The sequence below is a fragment of the Portunus trituberculatus genome, chromosome 17, assembly GCF_017591435.1.
Source record: "Portunus trituberculatus isolate SZX2019 chromosome 17, ASM1759143v1, whole genome shotgun sequence".
Lineage (NCBI taxonomy): Eukaryota > Metazoa > Arthropoda > Malacostraca > Decapoda > Portunidae > Portunus > Portunus trituberculatus.
In genome coordinates, this window is record NC_059271.1 from 15,667,554 (window position 1) to 15,683,005 (window position 15,452).

Genomic DNA, 15,452 nt, shown 5'->3' on the forward strand with positions numbered 1-15,452 from the left:
GCCCCCCCTGGCCCCCTGACTCACGGCCACTCGGCCGCTTCTTCTTCTTCTTGTGACTCTTTTGCTTGCGTGTTACTTTCATCATGATGTTTATGTTTCCACTCCTCTATTGCCTGCTATAATGGATATCATATCTTAGTATTCGTATACGCTCATGCCACGGGGATAACCTTGACTCCGTGGCACTGAATGATAGTGAATTACTATTAAATACCGCGGTATTTCATTAATAGTTCACTATCACTCAGTGCCACGGAGTCAAGGTTATCCTCATGGCATGAGCGTACATGAATACTAAAATGTGGTATTCCATGTAAGATTTCACTTTATGCATTACAAAACAATCCTTTCTTGGGGGCAAGGTTTGTAAAAAGCTAATAGAAATGTTGTTTTATGAACATATATGCAAGAATGTGAGAGAATTTGTATGTAGCTCCACTAACTTCCAATGACTCATATGACATCATAAAAGTAGTGGTACACTGGTGGCCCAATATGCTGCCAAATGTGTGTATATATATATATATATATATATATATATATATATATATATATATATATATATATATATATATATATACAGTAAGGTCCCACGTTACGTCGGTCTCGAGTTACGTCAAACTCGTAGTTACATCAGTCCACCATAAGGTAATTTAAGATTAAAAAAATTGAAAATTTACAAATCGTAAAGCGTGGGATTCATTGTTATTGTTGGCCGCCAGGCGTCACTAGTGGTTACTCGCCACACCGCCCGCTTCATGCTTGAATACAATAACACCCTGCCTCAGTTCCACCACACCGTCACCCCTGACAAGAGTTACCCTACTTCTGCGTTTACTGACTCAAGTTCTTAGTATCTTGCTCAATGGCAAAATGAGTGAGCGAGTGAGGCAGCAGCTGTGTGTGAGGGAGGGAAAAAGAAAATGGGAAGCCCGTTACCATGACAACGGGGAGGTTGACGACCTTGAGGGCTCGTGCACCCACCATCACAACAATAACAACTCCGGAGCCTTCGCCTGGGCCACACGACACTCGCAGCTCACTTGCACCGTCTGCGCCTGTCTGCTGATCCCTATTGCATTTCCTGCTCAGCTGCCCACGCTTCTACTCCCACCGCACTGCACTACGCTCCCAGCTGTCCGCCCTGGGCGTCACAACATTCGACCTGCCCACTCTCCTGCTGGCCTCAGGTGTCCACCCCTCTTGGCAACCTGCAGTCCTTTGCGTTCGCGGCCCTAATCAACAACAAAAACAAGCTTGTGTTTCATATTCCTACATAGTTGTAAATAATATAACAATATAACCTTTTACTTACCTGAATGACCATAAACAATGATTGGTTGAAAACTCAATAATATGCTTTGAAATGTACGGAAACTCGAGTTACGTACAAAATCAACTTACGTCATGTTTCAGGAACGTAACTCTAACGTAAACCGAGACCTTACTGTATATATATATATATATATATATATATATATATATATATATATATATATATATATTTTTTTTTTTTTTTTTTTTTTCCATATGGTATGTTGGGGACCAGCCCAGAACGCATCCCCCCCTATTTCCGTTATTTCCTATGGGAAAATTACGTCCGCTTAACAAATTTTTGCTCTACGAACCGCTTTGACACCCCTATCCTGTTCGTTAAGCGGAGTATTACTGTACATGAACTCTCACCAGATTCCTTATTTTTACCACTATTAAGCCTCTTTGGTGCCATCGTAAGTTTCTAAATGGAAAACTACCGACAGATCACAGAAGAATGTTGTTTTTCTCAATACAGCGGCAGGACTAGGGATGCACACAGGCATCCAGTATACCAGATTACCAGCATTACCGAACAGGACAGAGATGGTTGCGAGAAGGGAGAAGACAGACCTTTGTACATGACCAAATGTGCAGCCATTTTATTACCAGATATTTTTACCCCTAATAAGCCTTTGGTGTTAATGTAAGTTTATAAATAAAAAGCTATAGACAGAATACACAAGATTGTTATTCTGATGACCAAAGCACCACAACTGGCGAAGGGAGGAGAGGGGAGGCCAGGGAGCCTTTGTTTACAACCACGTGTGTGGACATTCAACTATCAAACATTTTTTTGAGTATTAAATACAACTTTTGCATTTGAGCATTGAAAAGTTTGACTAATTGGACGTTCGAGTATTGAGTCTTCACTATATTAACTTTAAACAATTTAAAAATATTTCTGATCAGCAAAACATTTTCTGTAACACTTTTCCATCAATATCATACAAAATATATTTCCCAATTTAGTTCCATGCTTTTAATTTACAACTATATTTTCACCAATGCTGTGACTAGTCTTAATATGCATAATACAGTGGTACTTCGACATACAATTTTAATTCGTTATATGACGATCGTTGTATATAAAAAAATTGTATATCAAATCAATTTTTCCATTAGAAATTCCATTAGAAATTAATGGAAATACAATTAATTCGTTCTTGTGATATGAATTTACCCCCCACCCAAAAAAATAAATAAATAAATAAAATAACATGCTTTAAATACCAACCAAATACAGATTTAATATAAGATAAATACAATGTTTATTGTATGCATGATATAAATTAACTATAATGCTCAAAATTAACAACTTAACCCACAAAACTTGGAACACATCAATAGACGTTCATCAAGCAAGGTACGGAGGACGTCGATAGACGTTTAGGCTCTTTACGGCTATATTTTAGTTATTTTCTTTCTGTTTTCTTTGCTTGTGAGCTGGCAACACTCATCAGGAGTAAACATATGCTCTACGTCACTGTGTCACTAACGATAAATGGTAGGAGCGATTGACAGTGATTTCATTGTGTCTGATTCCGCTACCTCTCCCACGTGCCTTACTTCTATATCTTGGGTCTCTCGCCATGTTACGGCGAGACAACTTTTGAATGAGTGGTCTCAGAACAGGCGACAGTAGAGAGAGAGAGAGAGAGAGAGAGAGAGAGAGAGAGAGAGAGAGAGAGAGAGAGAGAGAGAGAGAGAGAGAGAGAGAGAGAGAGAGAGAGAGAGAGAGAGAGAGAGAGAGAGAGAGAGGATACAAGGGGCCCGTTTTCTCACGCTCTAGCCAAGGATGCTGAACCCGATCGGACGCAAGGCCAAGTAAACCAATGATACTACCTCATTCAACCTGTGATATTTTGGTAACCATAACATCTAGAGACTTCTGGTTTTTTGCATTGCAAAGAGGAAGAGTTGCTTGTGGGCAGGAGTAAACATATGCTCTATGTCACTGTCACCAACGATGGAGGGTGGTAGCAAGTGATTTCACTGTGTCTGATTCCACCACCTCTCCCGCGAGCATTACTTCTATACCTCTCTATAGGTCTCTCACCATGTTACGGGGAGACAACTTTTGAATGAGAGTTGTATCAGAACAGGCGACAGCAGGAGAGAGAGAGAGAGAGAGAGAGAGAGAGAGAGAGAGAGAGAGAGAGAGAGAGAGAGAGAGAGAGAGAGAGAGAGAGAGAGAGAGAGAGAGAGAGAGAGAGAGAGAGAGAGAGAGAGAGAGAGAGAGAGAGAGAGAGAGAGAGAGAGAGAGCGGATACAAAGGGCCCGTCTTCTCTCACTTTAGCCAAGGCCACTGAACCCGATCAAACACAAGGCCTGATTTTTTTGCATTGCAAAGAGGAAGAGTTGCTTGTGGGCAGAAAATCATTTGTACTCACTCGTTTATTGAATTTCTAAGTGTAATCAGTATGTGAATACAGGCTATTTTGTGTGTTTCTCACCAAACATTTACTTTTGGGACCCATGATCACAGGGTCTTGAGTTCACAAAACTCAACAAAAAATACACACTGCCGAGGAGCACAGACATTTACATGCACAAAGGATGAACAACGATACATAACGCAGGCTGAATGTTTGGGTGGACGCGAATAGCCAAGTGATTACTGCACCACCTACTGATGGCTAATCATATCTTAAAAATATTGTCATATTTTAAGGCGTAAATTACATAAAATTTTTCGTCGTACATAAAAAAAATTGTATGTTAGGGCGATCGTATGTCGAAGTACCACTGTACTTTTACCTTGTGTTTACCTCTCAGTAACAAGTAACAAGCCTCAAAGTTAAGCTAGACTTACTTGTGATCTTTTGTAGAGAGTCTCACATGTCCAGAGGAGTCCTAATCTTGTGTCTCCTGGAAAGCAAAAGTAATACGCTTAAGCTTCCTATTGCTAATATCATTAATACTTTTCTCCTCCTTAGGTTGAAAATAAATAGTGTTCTTGTACACAGTACTCTCATGAACAACTTTCACCTCAAGTGCCAATGCACAACTGAACACAAGTGTTATGGTTAGTGAGCAATGTGTATTTGTACTCTAGAGCATTAGTCATGAAGCAAGCTAAAATCTATAGACAAAAATACAAAATGCAAATATTATGCAATAACATTATGAAAGAATAAAAATTCAATTGCCTTCTACATGCTTTCAAATTCAATCTGTAATGCAAACTTTCAAATATAAGGAAACATTAATTCACATATAGAGTGGTTGACACATGGAACTCACTCCCACAATAAGTAATTAACTGACACCATAAAAGAATATGAAAAAACAAATAAAAACATAAAAGACAAATAAATAAATTCTGGAGTGACCAAGAACAATACATTTAAAAGACACAGCTGTCCACCACATAATCCCAGTTAATAAGGAGTAATGAGGTTCATTACCAGTGTTAAAGAACGCCTGTAAGCATGGCATTTGGAATACAAACAGATTCAACGATGTGCAGTTTCAACGGTGGAAATTAGAGATTTTAATCGAACTTTTAAATGTCATTGAAACTTCCGACATACTTTCTTTGTGGTTGATGCAAATAATGGAAATAGGCATATAAAATGCTCACTCTTTAAGTATCTTTAATATTTCATTACTAACTTGTGGGTAATACCTAATATGAAAACTTAAATGCAAACTCGTGAATATAAAACACTCTTTCTTTAAGAATATTAATGCTTTATTATAACTCAATTTGATCATTAAAAAACGAGATTATGGCAATAACAAGCGTAATCTATAAACTCACTGAGCATGTCTTATGGCCTAGACACACTTGGCGGTCTAGTTGGCTCAAAGTTTACACCATCCTACATCTTTGTACTGTTTGATTCCCATACAAGACATATGCTGCACGCAGTGGGGCATAGGGGTGAAAGTCACCTTGACTTACATTGATTCTTATGGATTTGCAACTCTTTCTGTACCTCTGATTCACACTCCATGCAGAGGGCAAGTGTGCATAACTCATTCTTTAATACACATTGCAATTGGTTCTAAGGACCTAAATTGATTCTACATTGTACACTTTCCATATATCAAATATCTTTCACTGCTAGTAACAAAATGTGATGCGCTGGTAATGCTACGGCTTCTCCTCTATAACCAGCTAGCACTGGGTGGTAACCTGTCCACATTTATGATGGACTTCAATTAATTCCTACAAATTTATGTAATTTTCATTTCATGCCTTGGGGCAGAGTTTGTCCGGGCCATTATGCTACACCTCAACATCATTGTTCTAATAACTTGCCCAAATATACTCCAAGAAGATGGAGGACACGTGCAGGGAGAAATTCACATAGATTCCATAATACTGTTGCAGATTATGAAAACCTTGATGATGTGATGGTCTGACAATATCCTAGAAATCTTGAAATGCGATCAGTATTTGTTCTGGAAGCAAAAAAGGTAGTGACATGACCTATCATAAAAATCTGTGGGACTTGGACTTGCAGTAATACAGGTTAGACAGACTGCATTCTTTTTTTTTTTTTTTTCCATGTGGAAGTTTCAACGGTACTGTATTGGAAGGGTCGACTTCTTCTTCTGTGGACCTGTTCCATTTTATAATGCTGAGGGCCTGTCTCTGCTGCCAGTCTGCTTTGGTCTCCCCACTACTTGTGCATAACAAACACAGAAAAGATGCAATATCCTACAAATTTTTTTCAATATTTACACATTTATGTGTATGTCCCGGCCTGTTTGCTGCGCTGTCCTACACACTTCTCATGTTTCAATGAGGAAGGCTCTGGTTGTCTCACCCAGGCAATCCTTTTTCTCCCTACTCCCCAACAGACCCAGCACAGTTAGGATCCCAACGTCCTCCTCCCTTAGCCTAGTCTCCCACTCTTGCCTTCCTATGACCTCTATGACTGCCTCTATCAATCTACTCTTCTCTCCCTCAAACCTCCTACATTCTACTATATAGTGTTCCACTGTCTCCTTCCCTGTACAAAAGTCACAGTCCTGCTGGTCTGGTGTTTCCTGATTCTTGGCCTTTACCTCTAATGTCCCTGTTCTTGCTTTTGGCAGTAATCTATTTCCCCAATCTCCCACATGCCACTGTTGGGCTTCAATTTTCTTGTTCCTTTTATATCATTTTAGCATTGATTTCCCCTCCTTTTCCATCTGCCATCTAACCATTCCACTGTCTTCTATTAATTTCTTCACCTCCTTGAGGCATATTCCATCCCAGTTATCTTCTAAGTTCTCTCTCCTCCTCCACCTCTAGATCTTTCTCCTTAGTGCAGTGATATTGCCTTCTTTCCAGATCTGTCATCACTCAACTCTTCTATTTTCTTAATGAAACTTAACTTCCCCTTAACGATCCTCTCCCTGAAGGTACTCCAGCCCATGTCCCCTCTAACTGCTTCCACTGCTGTGTCCCTTGGCACTCCCAGCATCCATCTACCAATCATATTCTGAGTTCTATCTAATTTCATTAAATCTTCCTTTTAGCACATCACTTCTGAGCCAAACAGACAGTAAGGCAATGCCATACCTATCCACAGGCTCCTGCCCACCTCCTACTTATTAACTGTCCTACTACCTCCATTAATTATCATTCCTGTCATTTTCCTGGCCTTATCTTCATTGATTGCTCTTTGTCTCTCTCTCTCCTCCTATCCCTTCCTTGCTTACTTACTTCTAGTCCTAAGTAACTATATTAGGGATCAATATTCATCCACCACCTCTAGTATGTTGTTACCTACCACCCACTGGCCCTCAACCCTCCTAAGTCCTAGTCCTCCTAAGTCTAGGAATGTGAGATATAGGGGATCCTCACAATTCGACAGGGTTAGGGCGGTTTTTCATCAATTGAATTAGCGTTTATTCGAATTGTGAAGCAATTTTTCCCATAATATACTTAAGAATTAGTGGGGATAGGGACCAACCTCCAGCCTAGTCCCCCTCAAAACCACTATAACCTCTAAAAAACACTAACTTAGACTAAATCAGTACTATTAAAGGCTTCATTTATATCTAACTTTTTCTTTTCATTAAACACATTAGGGTGGTGCTGTACAGTACATTTTTGGAAATAAAAACATTTGCAGCAGTCTCGCGGTACTTGTCCTTGTTCTTCCAAATTGTTGATACAATTGATCTAGGGACACCCATTTGCACTGCAACGACACTGTGAGCTATACCTGCCTCACACTTTCTTATAAACTCAAGCTTATCTTTGAAAGGCAGGAAATTGTGCTTCTTAGGGCTGGGAATGGAGGTGGCTTTCCGTCATCTTGAGCCAGACGAAACGCATGTTTTCCTCTAGCGTCAATTTTTAGTCAAATTAAGATCTATGGTTTCTAATTAACACTTTTATAATAAGATTAATTTTCTTGTTAATTAGAATGATGCTATAATCTCAAATCAATAGAATATTGATAAGTATATGTAAATATATTTGTATATATACGGTATATTTTTTCTCCTAGCTTAACAGTGAAAAGTAGTTCAGTTGTTTGTTTACATTTGTCTGGGACTGCGACGCTCCAACGCAGAACTTCCAAGGAACAACTGGCCAAGATGAGCAGCTCTGTTGTTTATGAGTGGACAAAGCTGTCTGAAGAGTTTCTCATAGGGAGCATTAAAGGCCAAAAATAGCAAAGAAAAAATAGCAACGGCTTGCTGTGGGTGAAGGGGCCGCCATGTTTGTTTACAGTTGACAAACACAACAAAGGCGGAAGCGAGTTTGTGTGTGACGACGAGCATTGACAAAAGTTGACAGTCTTCAGAAAGTTGACAGAAAAGGTTCACGGAAAAGTGGTAGTGTGACACCGCCTTAGCGACGACACAGGGTAGCGTCGGTTTACACTTCTGCCAGGCGGTTTTGCGGCAAATTTGGGGTGGCAGCAAATTTCACCAGGTGAGTGGCGCGCGAGATATGAATGTCGAATTAGCAAGTCAGTCAGTCGAACCTTGAGGATTGGGTACTAATTAACTGAGTTCAAATTGGCAATAATTCGAACTGCAGACGGTCGAATCACGAGGATCCCCTGTACAGTTCTTATCTAAATTTCTATTTCTGTCTATTATCTCCCTTATAACATAGACGTTTTCTAATCTCCTCATCCCATCCTAAAGCCACTCTGCTCTTCTCCTAGGGCTTTCCTCTCCTCTATCCAAGACAGATCATTTTGTTGTTGATTATATGTCCAAAAACCTTAGCTATAACATTCATCACAGTAATAAGCCTATACCGTAGTTATTTATCTCTTCCCTCAGCTTCCCCCCTCCTTTATTGACTAGAGTTATCCTGCTTCTTTTCCACTTCTCCGGTATTTCTCCTGTTTCCAAGACTTCCTGAAATAGCTTTACTAAAGTTTCTCAAAGTACTTCACCCCCAAACTTAATAAACTCTCCAATTATACTATATTTTCCACATGATTTACCATTCTTAATAGCCTTCACTGCTTCCTGGCTATTAATCCCCACACTATCCATGGTTCTTGTTTCACTATGTATAACTAGGTTTCCTAAAGGTCCTTCCCTAGGATCCTTCCATACCACTCTCCTACAGTAGTCACTCAAAGTTGCTTTAATCTCTTCCTCCTTGTTATGTTTTTACATTTACTCTTTAACTTTATATCTCTGTGTGACCTGGTCCTGCCTAGATTGCTTTTCAATCTCTTCCAACATTCCTTTTCCCTTTATCTTCGAGACAAGTTGTTGTGTGTCTGTGCCTGTTCCTTCTCCCAGCCTACTATCTTTTTCTGTATCACAATTTGGGCCTTTTTTCTTAAGGCCTGTACACACTATGCTTCACGATACACACAGTATTGCATGGATGTGTTGAAAACAGCTTTTTCAACACAAGGCTGCATCATGAGCATGTTGAAGGGCTCCTCCTATTTCATGTGGCTGCTCAGTGATGCGCCAGAGTTCACAGCTGGAGGACGTGCCCGCAGCTGTAGCTCCAATAACTTGTAGCTATATATTACAAGTACAGGCAACCCCCGTTTAACGAAGGGGTTACGTTCCTAAAAAACACTTCGTTAAGCGAAACTTCGTTAAGCGAACCGATTATAACAAGTTTAACCCCTGATCTGACCTTCCATTGAGAGTAAGCAAAGTGAGAGTGCATCATAGTACAGTAAAAGGTTTAATGAAAGTAAAATTATGAAGTTAAACACTTAGGTAGTTTAGTTTAAGTCTTTATAATGTACACTAACACTAATGTATGTATGTACGTAACTTTATAATGTTGATGATCTTAACTTTATGAAGGGAGGGAGAGTGAAACGGGAAATACACTAACCGGCAACCTGTGGAATGTAAACAAAGTGCGCATCATGGTACTGCATACAAAACTTATGTACCATATTTCCACAAGGCTTTCCATTTTATCCATTGTAGAGTAATGAGTTCTGGTGGTTCTTTTAGCTTGCAAGGAAGATGAGGTCTCACTAGCCTTCTTAATAGAGTTTCTTTACTTGAAAATAGTAGACAGTAGATGGAGTCAAGCCATGGTGGGAAGCAATGTTATTAGTTTTCTGGCCTTTCTCTTGTCTGTGAATAATACCCAGCTTCACTTCGAGAGTAAGACACTTCCTGGTCTTCTTAGGAACGTTAGGCCACATTGCAGGGGATTTTGGTGGTAAGTTGAACTAAGGAAGATGAGCTGCTGGTGACGCTGTTATGTTTTGACTGGGCAGTGAGTGGTGCGTGTGATCTTGATGCTAAAGGTGACACAGAATTTCTTCTGAGGCCTTTGTATCGGCAGAGCCTGTGTTGTCCACGAGAGGCTTGATCTTGATCTTTATTCTACAGGTGTCTCAGGATTTCTCCTAAGGCAGGCCTTAGTACCAGCAGCTCCTGGTGTATTCAAAAGCCTGTCAGCTTGCATGATACAGTGGGGCTTTCAAATTTGGAAAAAAATTATCTGGATAAAACTTCGTTAAAGCTAGTTTGGTGTTCGTTAAACGAGCAGATGGTAGTAAAATGAAACCTTCGTTATAGCCAAATTTCGTTGTGTGAACCTTCGTTAAACGGGGGTTGCCTGTATGCTGCTGAATTTTTGACAGCAAATTTATAAAATGCAGCGATTGGCATTCTTGTATAATTTTCAAAGTCTGTTAGAGTTTTGACTTGCAGCTCCAAAAATATTTGATTGTAGCTCCCTTTCAGAAGTCGCCGAGAAACCCATTGTTTCCACTATAAAATTTGACGTTTCTTCCTCATTTTTGCAGCACACAGAATAACTGCAATCCACAGTACAGTCTTTTAACAGACATCACTGGCAGACACAGACATCCCCACATAAAGAAAGCTAAACCATAGAAGTGACCAGCAGTGCATGGGAACAAGTGAGCAGTGTTGCAGTACAGTTTAGCTGCTTTTTGTTTTTTCAAATACTACCACTACTGCAACATGTGGCTGATACATGCATAGTGTGTACAGGGCTTTAGTCTCCCAGTAGCTCTCCCATGCTTCCTTCCACTCAGTTTCATATCTGACTCTGTCCACCTTAACATGTTATGCTAGGCTCCTTTGTTTTATAATCTCTCTCTTCCCATCTTTGATTACTTTCACTACTTCTTTGTCCCACCATACTTTGTGTACTATCTTATCTACTTTCAGTTATTTTGTGCCTATAGTTCTCTTTATCTGTTGCCTTATCATGTCTTTATTGTAATGTTCCCATTCAGTGATTGATCTGCCACCTTGCTCCAACTCCCCTGGCATGGTTTCTCCCAATGCATGACAATATTCACTCTTAATCCAGTTAGCTTTTTTTAATGTCCCATATCTCTTTCCATCCTTCCCTTCTAATGTCTCTCCTTTTCTTTTTTTTCCCACAGGTTACCCATACACGGATGAGATCAGAAATATCAATGTTTTCATTTTTCCATATTTTGCATCCCAACTTCTCAATGGGGTCATTTACTAAAATATAGTCTATAGCTGACTCTCTGCATCCATCTATCCATGTTACCAGGTTTTCCAACTCCCAATTCTTTATCCTAACCCCAGTCCCACTGACAAAGTCAAGGAACGTTTGGTCATCTATAATGACTCCTCCATCAAGCCAATGTGCCCATTAATGTCCTCTATTACCAGCCACTTTTCTGTTCCCACCATTCCTCAATATCAGACATTACATCATACATCTGTCTGTTGGCATATTCATTTTCTCATTCTTCTACACCCATGTACACTACTGTCACCTACCATAAATCTGCCTAATCAACTATCCTTATTGCTATGATATCTCCTTTATTGTATCCTAGCCTATTTTCCATGTCACTAGTCAGCATCCCTTCCTTTATATTTCTACCCTCTCTCACTCGTATCACTACACCCACACCTCCTCCCTTCTATTCACCTATCTTCTGTCCTCTGCCTAGATCTATTCAATCTCCTTCACTCCAAGTTATGCTACCATGCCAACCTACTTCACCTAGTCCTATGACATCATAGTCCTTCCCCTTCTTCTATCATGTTCTCCATTTGCCTTCACTCCAACTCCTTGTATTAAGGAAGGCAAATGCCATCTGCCCTCTCTGGCTGCACTCCTCATCCTATGTCTGGTCTCCCTCCCTGTATTGGGCCCACTCTATCATGCACCTTGCCATCCACATCTTGCCCATGTTGGTCATGTGTATGCCATCAAGTGCTCATATTTCATCCCAACTACACTTCTTCCATAGCTAGAGTCCGTTGCACCTCCAGTCCTCCAGCGACTCCACATAGGTCAAGTTCACTGAGTGCCTGGTCCTTCCAAAACATGAGGCCTCTTTTCCCTTCACATGGAAATGCATACAACCATTGGATTCTGCTTAATCTTTCTCCTCACCATTCCCATCACCTTTTCCAGCTCCACAAGGGAGTGCTTAGCTCCAATCTCCACCAAGCCATTTTCTCCTCCCTCTATGACCACAAGGTCTTCTGCCTCTACAGTATCCCCCCCCGCTTTTCGTTCCCTCCCCTTCCGCAAATCCTAAAAATTCGCGAATTATTGATGCAGTTTTAAAACGCCTATGTATGGTAATATATACAGTAAAATATGCTTCCCAAACACATTTTAAAGACAGTCTTACTCATTAATACAGCAATAATGTAGTAATGATAAATTAAAAACAGTAGTAATGTAGTATAATTTGAAAACCCACGTGCGACTGAGAGAGAGAGCTGTTTAGCGTCTCGCGCATGAAGATGCTTGACGTCACGTCGTCTGCAGCCAATCAGCAGGAAGGAGAAACAAAAGCTCATAACTGACATTGTCATTTTAAAATTATTTACCAGTTATATTGTATCATCTCTCTTTTCTAATTTTTTATTTTACATTAACTGACATTATTTAAAACTGTTTACCAGTGAATGTGAGCGTCTTTCTGCTAAAAATGGCCAAAGAAATTCACGAAATTGCCGAAATTATGGAAAAAAAAAACTTTGAGAGCAAAATCCGCAAGTATGCGGGGGCCGCGAACAGTGAACCGCAAATGGGTGAGGGTATACTGTATCTCCATCAAGTGCGCCTCTAGTGTCTCCTGGATGTCCATGTTGGTCCCTGACTTACTTCAGTCTATAATCCTACAGTAAAGTGAATTCCTCAGCCCATGCCTTTCATCAAGCATCTCCAAACATCCACAACTTTTCTTTTTGGTGAGTGATTTTGGAAGGTTCAATGGCAATGTCCTAATATAGATGTCCCTCCAGCTCTTCTCAATTACCAGCTCCCCCTTCGCAGCTCTTTCATGTAGCTGATTTAACATCACATATATGAAACCAAGCTATTGGTCAATAAGGAAAAGAGAGAGAAGAAATAATAAATGGAGGAAATAAGATTAAAACAGGAGACAGAAAGAAAATGGATAAATGGAGGAAATGGATATAAAACAGAATAGAAAAAAATCAATAATAAATGGAGGAAATTAAAATAAAATGAAAGAAAGAAAATAGATAATGAATAGAGAAATAGGAGGAAATGGGAATGAAAATATGATAATGAATAATGGAATAAGAGGAAATGATAATAAAGCAGCAGATAGAAAGAATAATGGATAACTAATAGGGGAAGAGGATAATAAATAAGGGGATAGGAAGAAATTGGGTTAATGTCTAAAAAAGTGTTAATATACTCACTTTACTTCACGTTTATTATTTTTCTTTCTGGTACAAGCCTTTTATTGGCTTATACATATACTTTTGGAAAACTCAGAATTACGTCAGAAACAAAGTTTAGCGAGCAGTATTCCTCTTCTTCTTGTAGCTGTTTACATTAGTATTAGGGCACTGTGGGTCCTGCAGGATTTGTGGTGTCTATAGATCATGTGTCATGGACTTCTAATAAGAGCTACCCATACCGGTAGTTGGTTAATGACCAATCAGGATAAAACCAATCACAGATCTTTGTCTATAAGACTTCCAATGAGAGCCTGCCATGCTAGGAATTACTTATATAGTATTACATTTGTTTCTCATGAGAGAGGGCAAAACACGTCAGCTTCTACCAGTTGCTAAGTTATTTTCACTGTGGATGCCAGCACACTGCTCAGACTATGAGTTCAGGCTTTTTTTCTTTTCTTTTTTTAAAGTTCTATCATCCCTACACCAAATATGCAAGAGTTCAACTGTGTGTGTGTATCACAAGTTGATTTTGTTTCCCAAACTGTGAGTAATATCAGATAGCTACTACCAGACATTCCTTGAAGGGGTGCAGCACAGCAGCGTCCTGTTTTTCTGTTAGAAGGGAGCAGCTGTGGTAAGCCATTCTGTTATTGGAGAGCAGCATTGCCAATGCTTCACTACAGTTTGTATCTAGGTTAAAATTAGTTCAAGTTAGGTTTTGTTTAGGGTTTGGCTAATAACTATGGGAGGTCTGGGGGGGGGTCTGCACCCTCACTCAGCTTGTTCAGAGGGGGTGTATGGGAGCCACAGCATCCCCAGCTAGTCTAGAGCAAATCATTTGAAAATATTTTGCAAAAAATGACATGATTTTGCCTTTTTTTGGTAAAATACTGGCATTTTCCCCTAGATTTCTTAATTGCCAAAAATGATCTATTTTAGCTTTCCCCACCCAAATACCCTGTTTTCCCTCAATGTCTCCAAGCTTGCTGTTCTTGGGGAGGAGGGAATCAGTAATGATAGGGAGGAAAGACTTGTTCTAGATATTTATTGAGAATTGGAATGAGAATATGGTAACAAATAAGGGAAGAGGACGAATGGTAATAAAATAGCAGATAGAAAATGGATAAAGAATAGGGGGGAAATGGGAATGAAAATGATAACAAATTAGGGAAGTGAAAATATGTTAAAGAACAAGTGAATAGGAAGGACGAATGTGCATGTGTTGTTGACCAATCGCGCGGCTTCATAAAAATGTGACGTCATATCAGCTGTGTGAAAGAGATGCGAAAGGGGAGCGAGGAAACGAGGAGAGCTGGAGGGACGTGTATATTAGGGTAATGCCGGTTTGACGGTGTCGTTGAAACGGAATTTCGTCGAATCATCCTGATACCTGTCATTTGTACTGCCTCCCCCCCTCCCCATTCAGTAGTGGCTGATGCACTCACCTCCAATGTCTGACACTATCCAGTCAGGCATGGCTAGGCTCACCACAGCGAATATGTCTGCCGCCAGGAACAACGCCCCTGAGATGATGGTGAGCTTATCCATTCTGTTGATGCCAAGGGAGGGAGGCGACTGCGGGAAAACTGAGCCAAAACTCCTCTATCTCACATTTTCCCAAATCCACAGGAGCCTTAGCTTTTCCTGGGAATATGTAGTGCACTCTTCCGCTTAATGATTCAATGGAAAGGTTACCAGCATTGGTTTTCCCCAATAAACCGAATCTGGCAGCTAGAATACATCTCTGCTCCGCCTTTGGGTTTAGGTAAACACTGTGAGTAAAGACTGAAGAGTAATCGTCGTCATCAGTAATCTTAATCTCGATTATGTCAGTAGCACCAAGTCAGGAAGAAAGAAAGAATTATGATGATCAAAATTCATGGAAGACAGGTAATACAAAGGCAAATAATATAATTTATAACTAGTAATGGAACCTCTCTATCATTACCAATTCCCTCCTAAAGAACAACACTAGGCGTCTATGCCCCATAGTGAAAGAAGCTTAGCAAATGGTATTGATTTGATTTGATTTGATAAGTTTATTG

General features: G+C 40.0%; 1 protein-coding gene across 4 annotated transcripts in view; it reads right to left on the minus strand.

Annotated features, from left to right (window-relative positions):
- The window catches only part of LOC123504752 (modulator of smoothened protein-like), a 55,424-nt gene extending 40,215 nt beyond the window's left edge, over positions 1-15,209 (minus strand). For all 4 annotated transcript variants that reach the window (XR_006674937.1, XM_045255533.1, XM_045255534.1 and 1 more), the window contains exons 1-2: positions 14,853-15,209; positions 4,130-4,185 (exon numbers count right to left, since the gene is read on the minus strand). Coding sequence is in view for 3 of the 4 variants with exons in the window: in XM_045255533.1 (XP_045111468.1) it covers positions 4,130-4,185; positions 14,853-14,955 (159 nt within the window). In the remaining variant the exon portion in view is untranslated. The remainder of the gene's footprint in view (positions 1-4,129; positions 4,186-14,852) is intronic.
- Between the last annotated feature and the right edge of the window lie 243 nt (positions 15,210-15,452).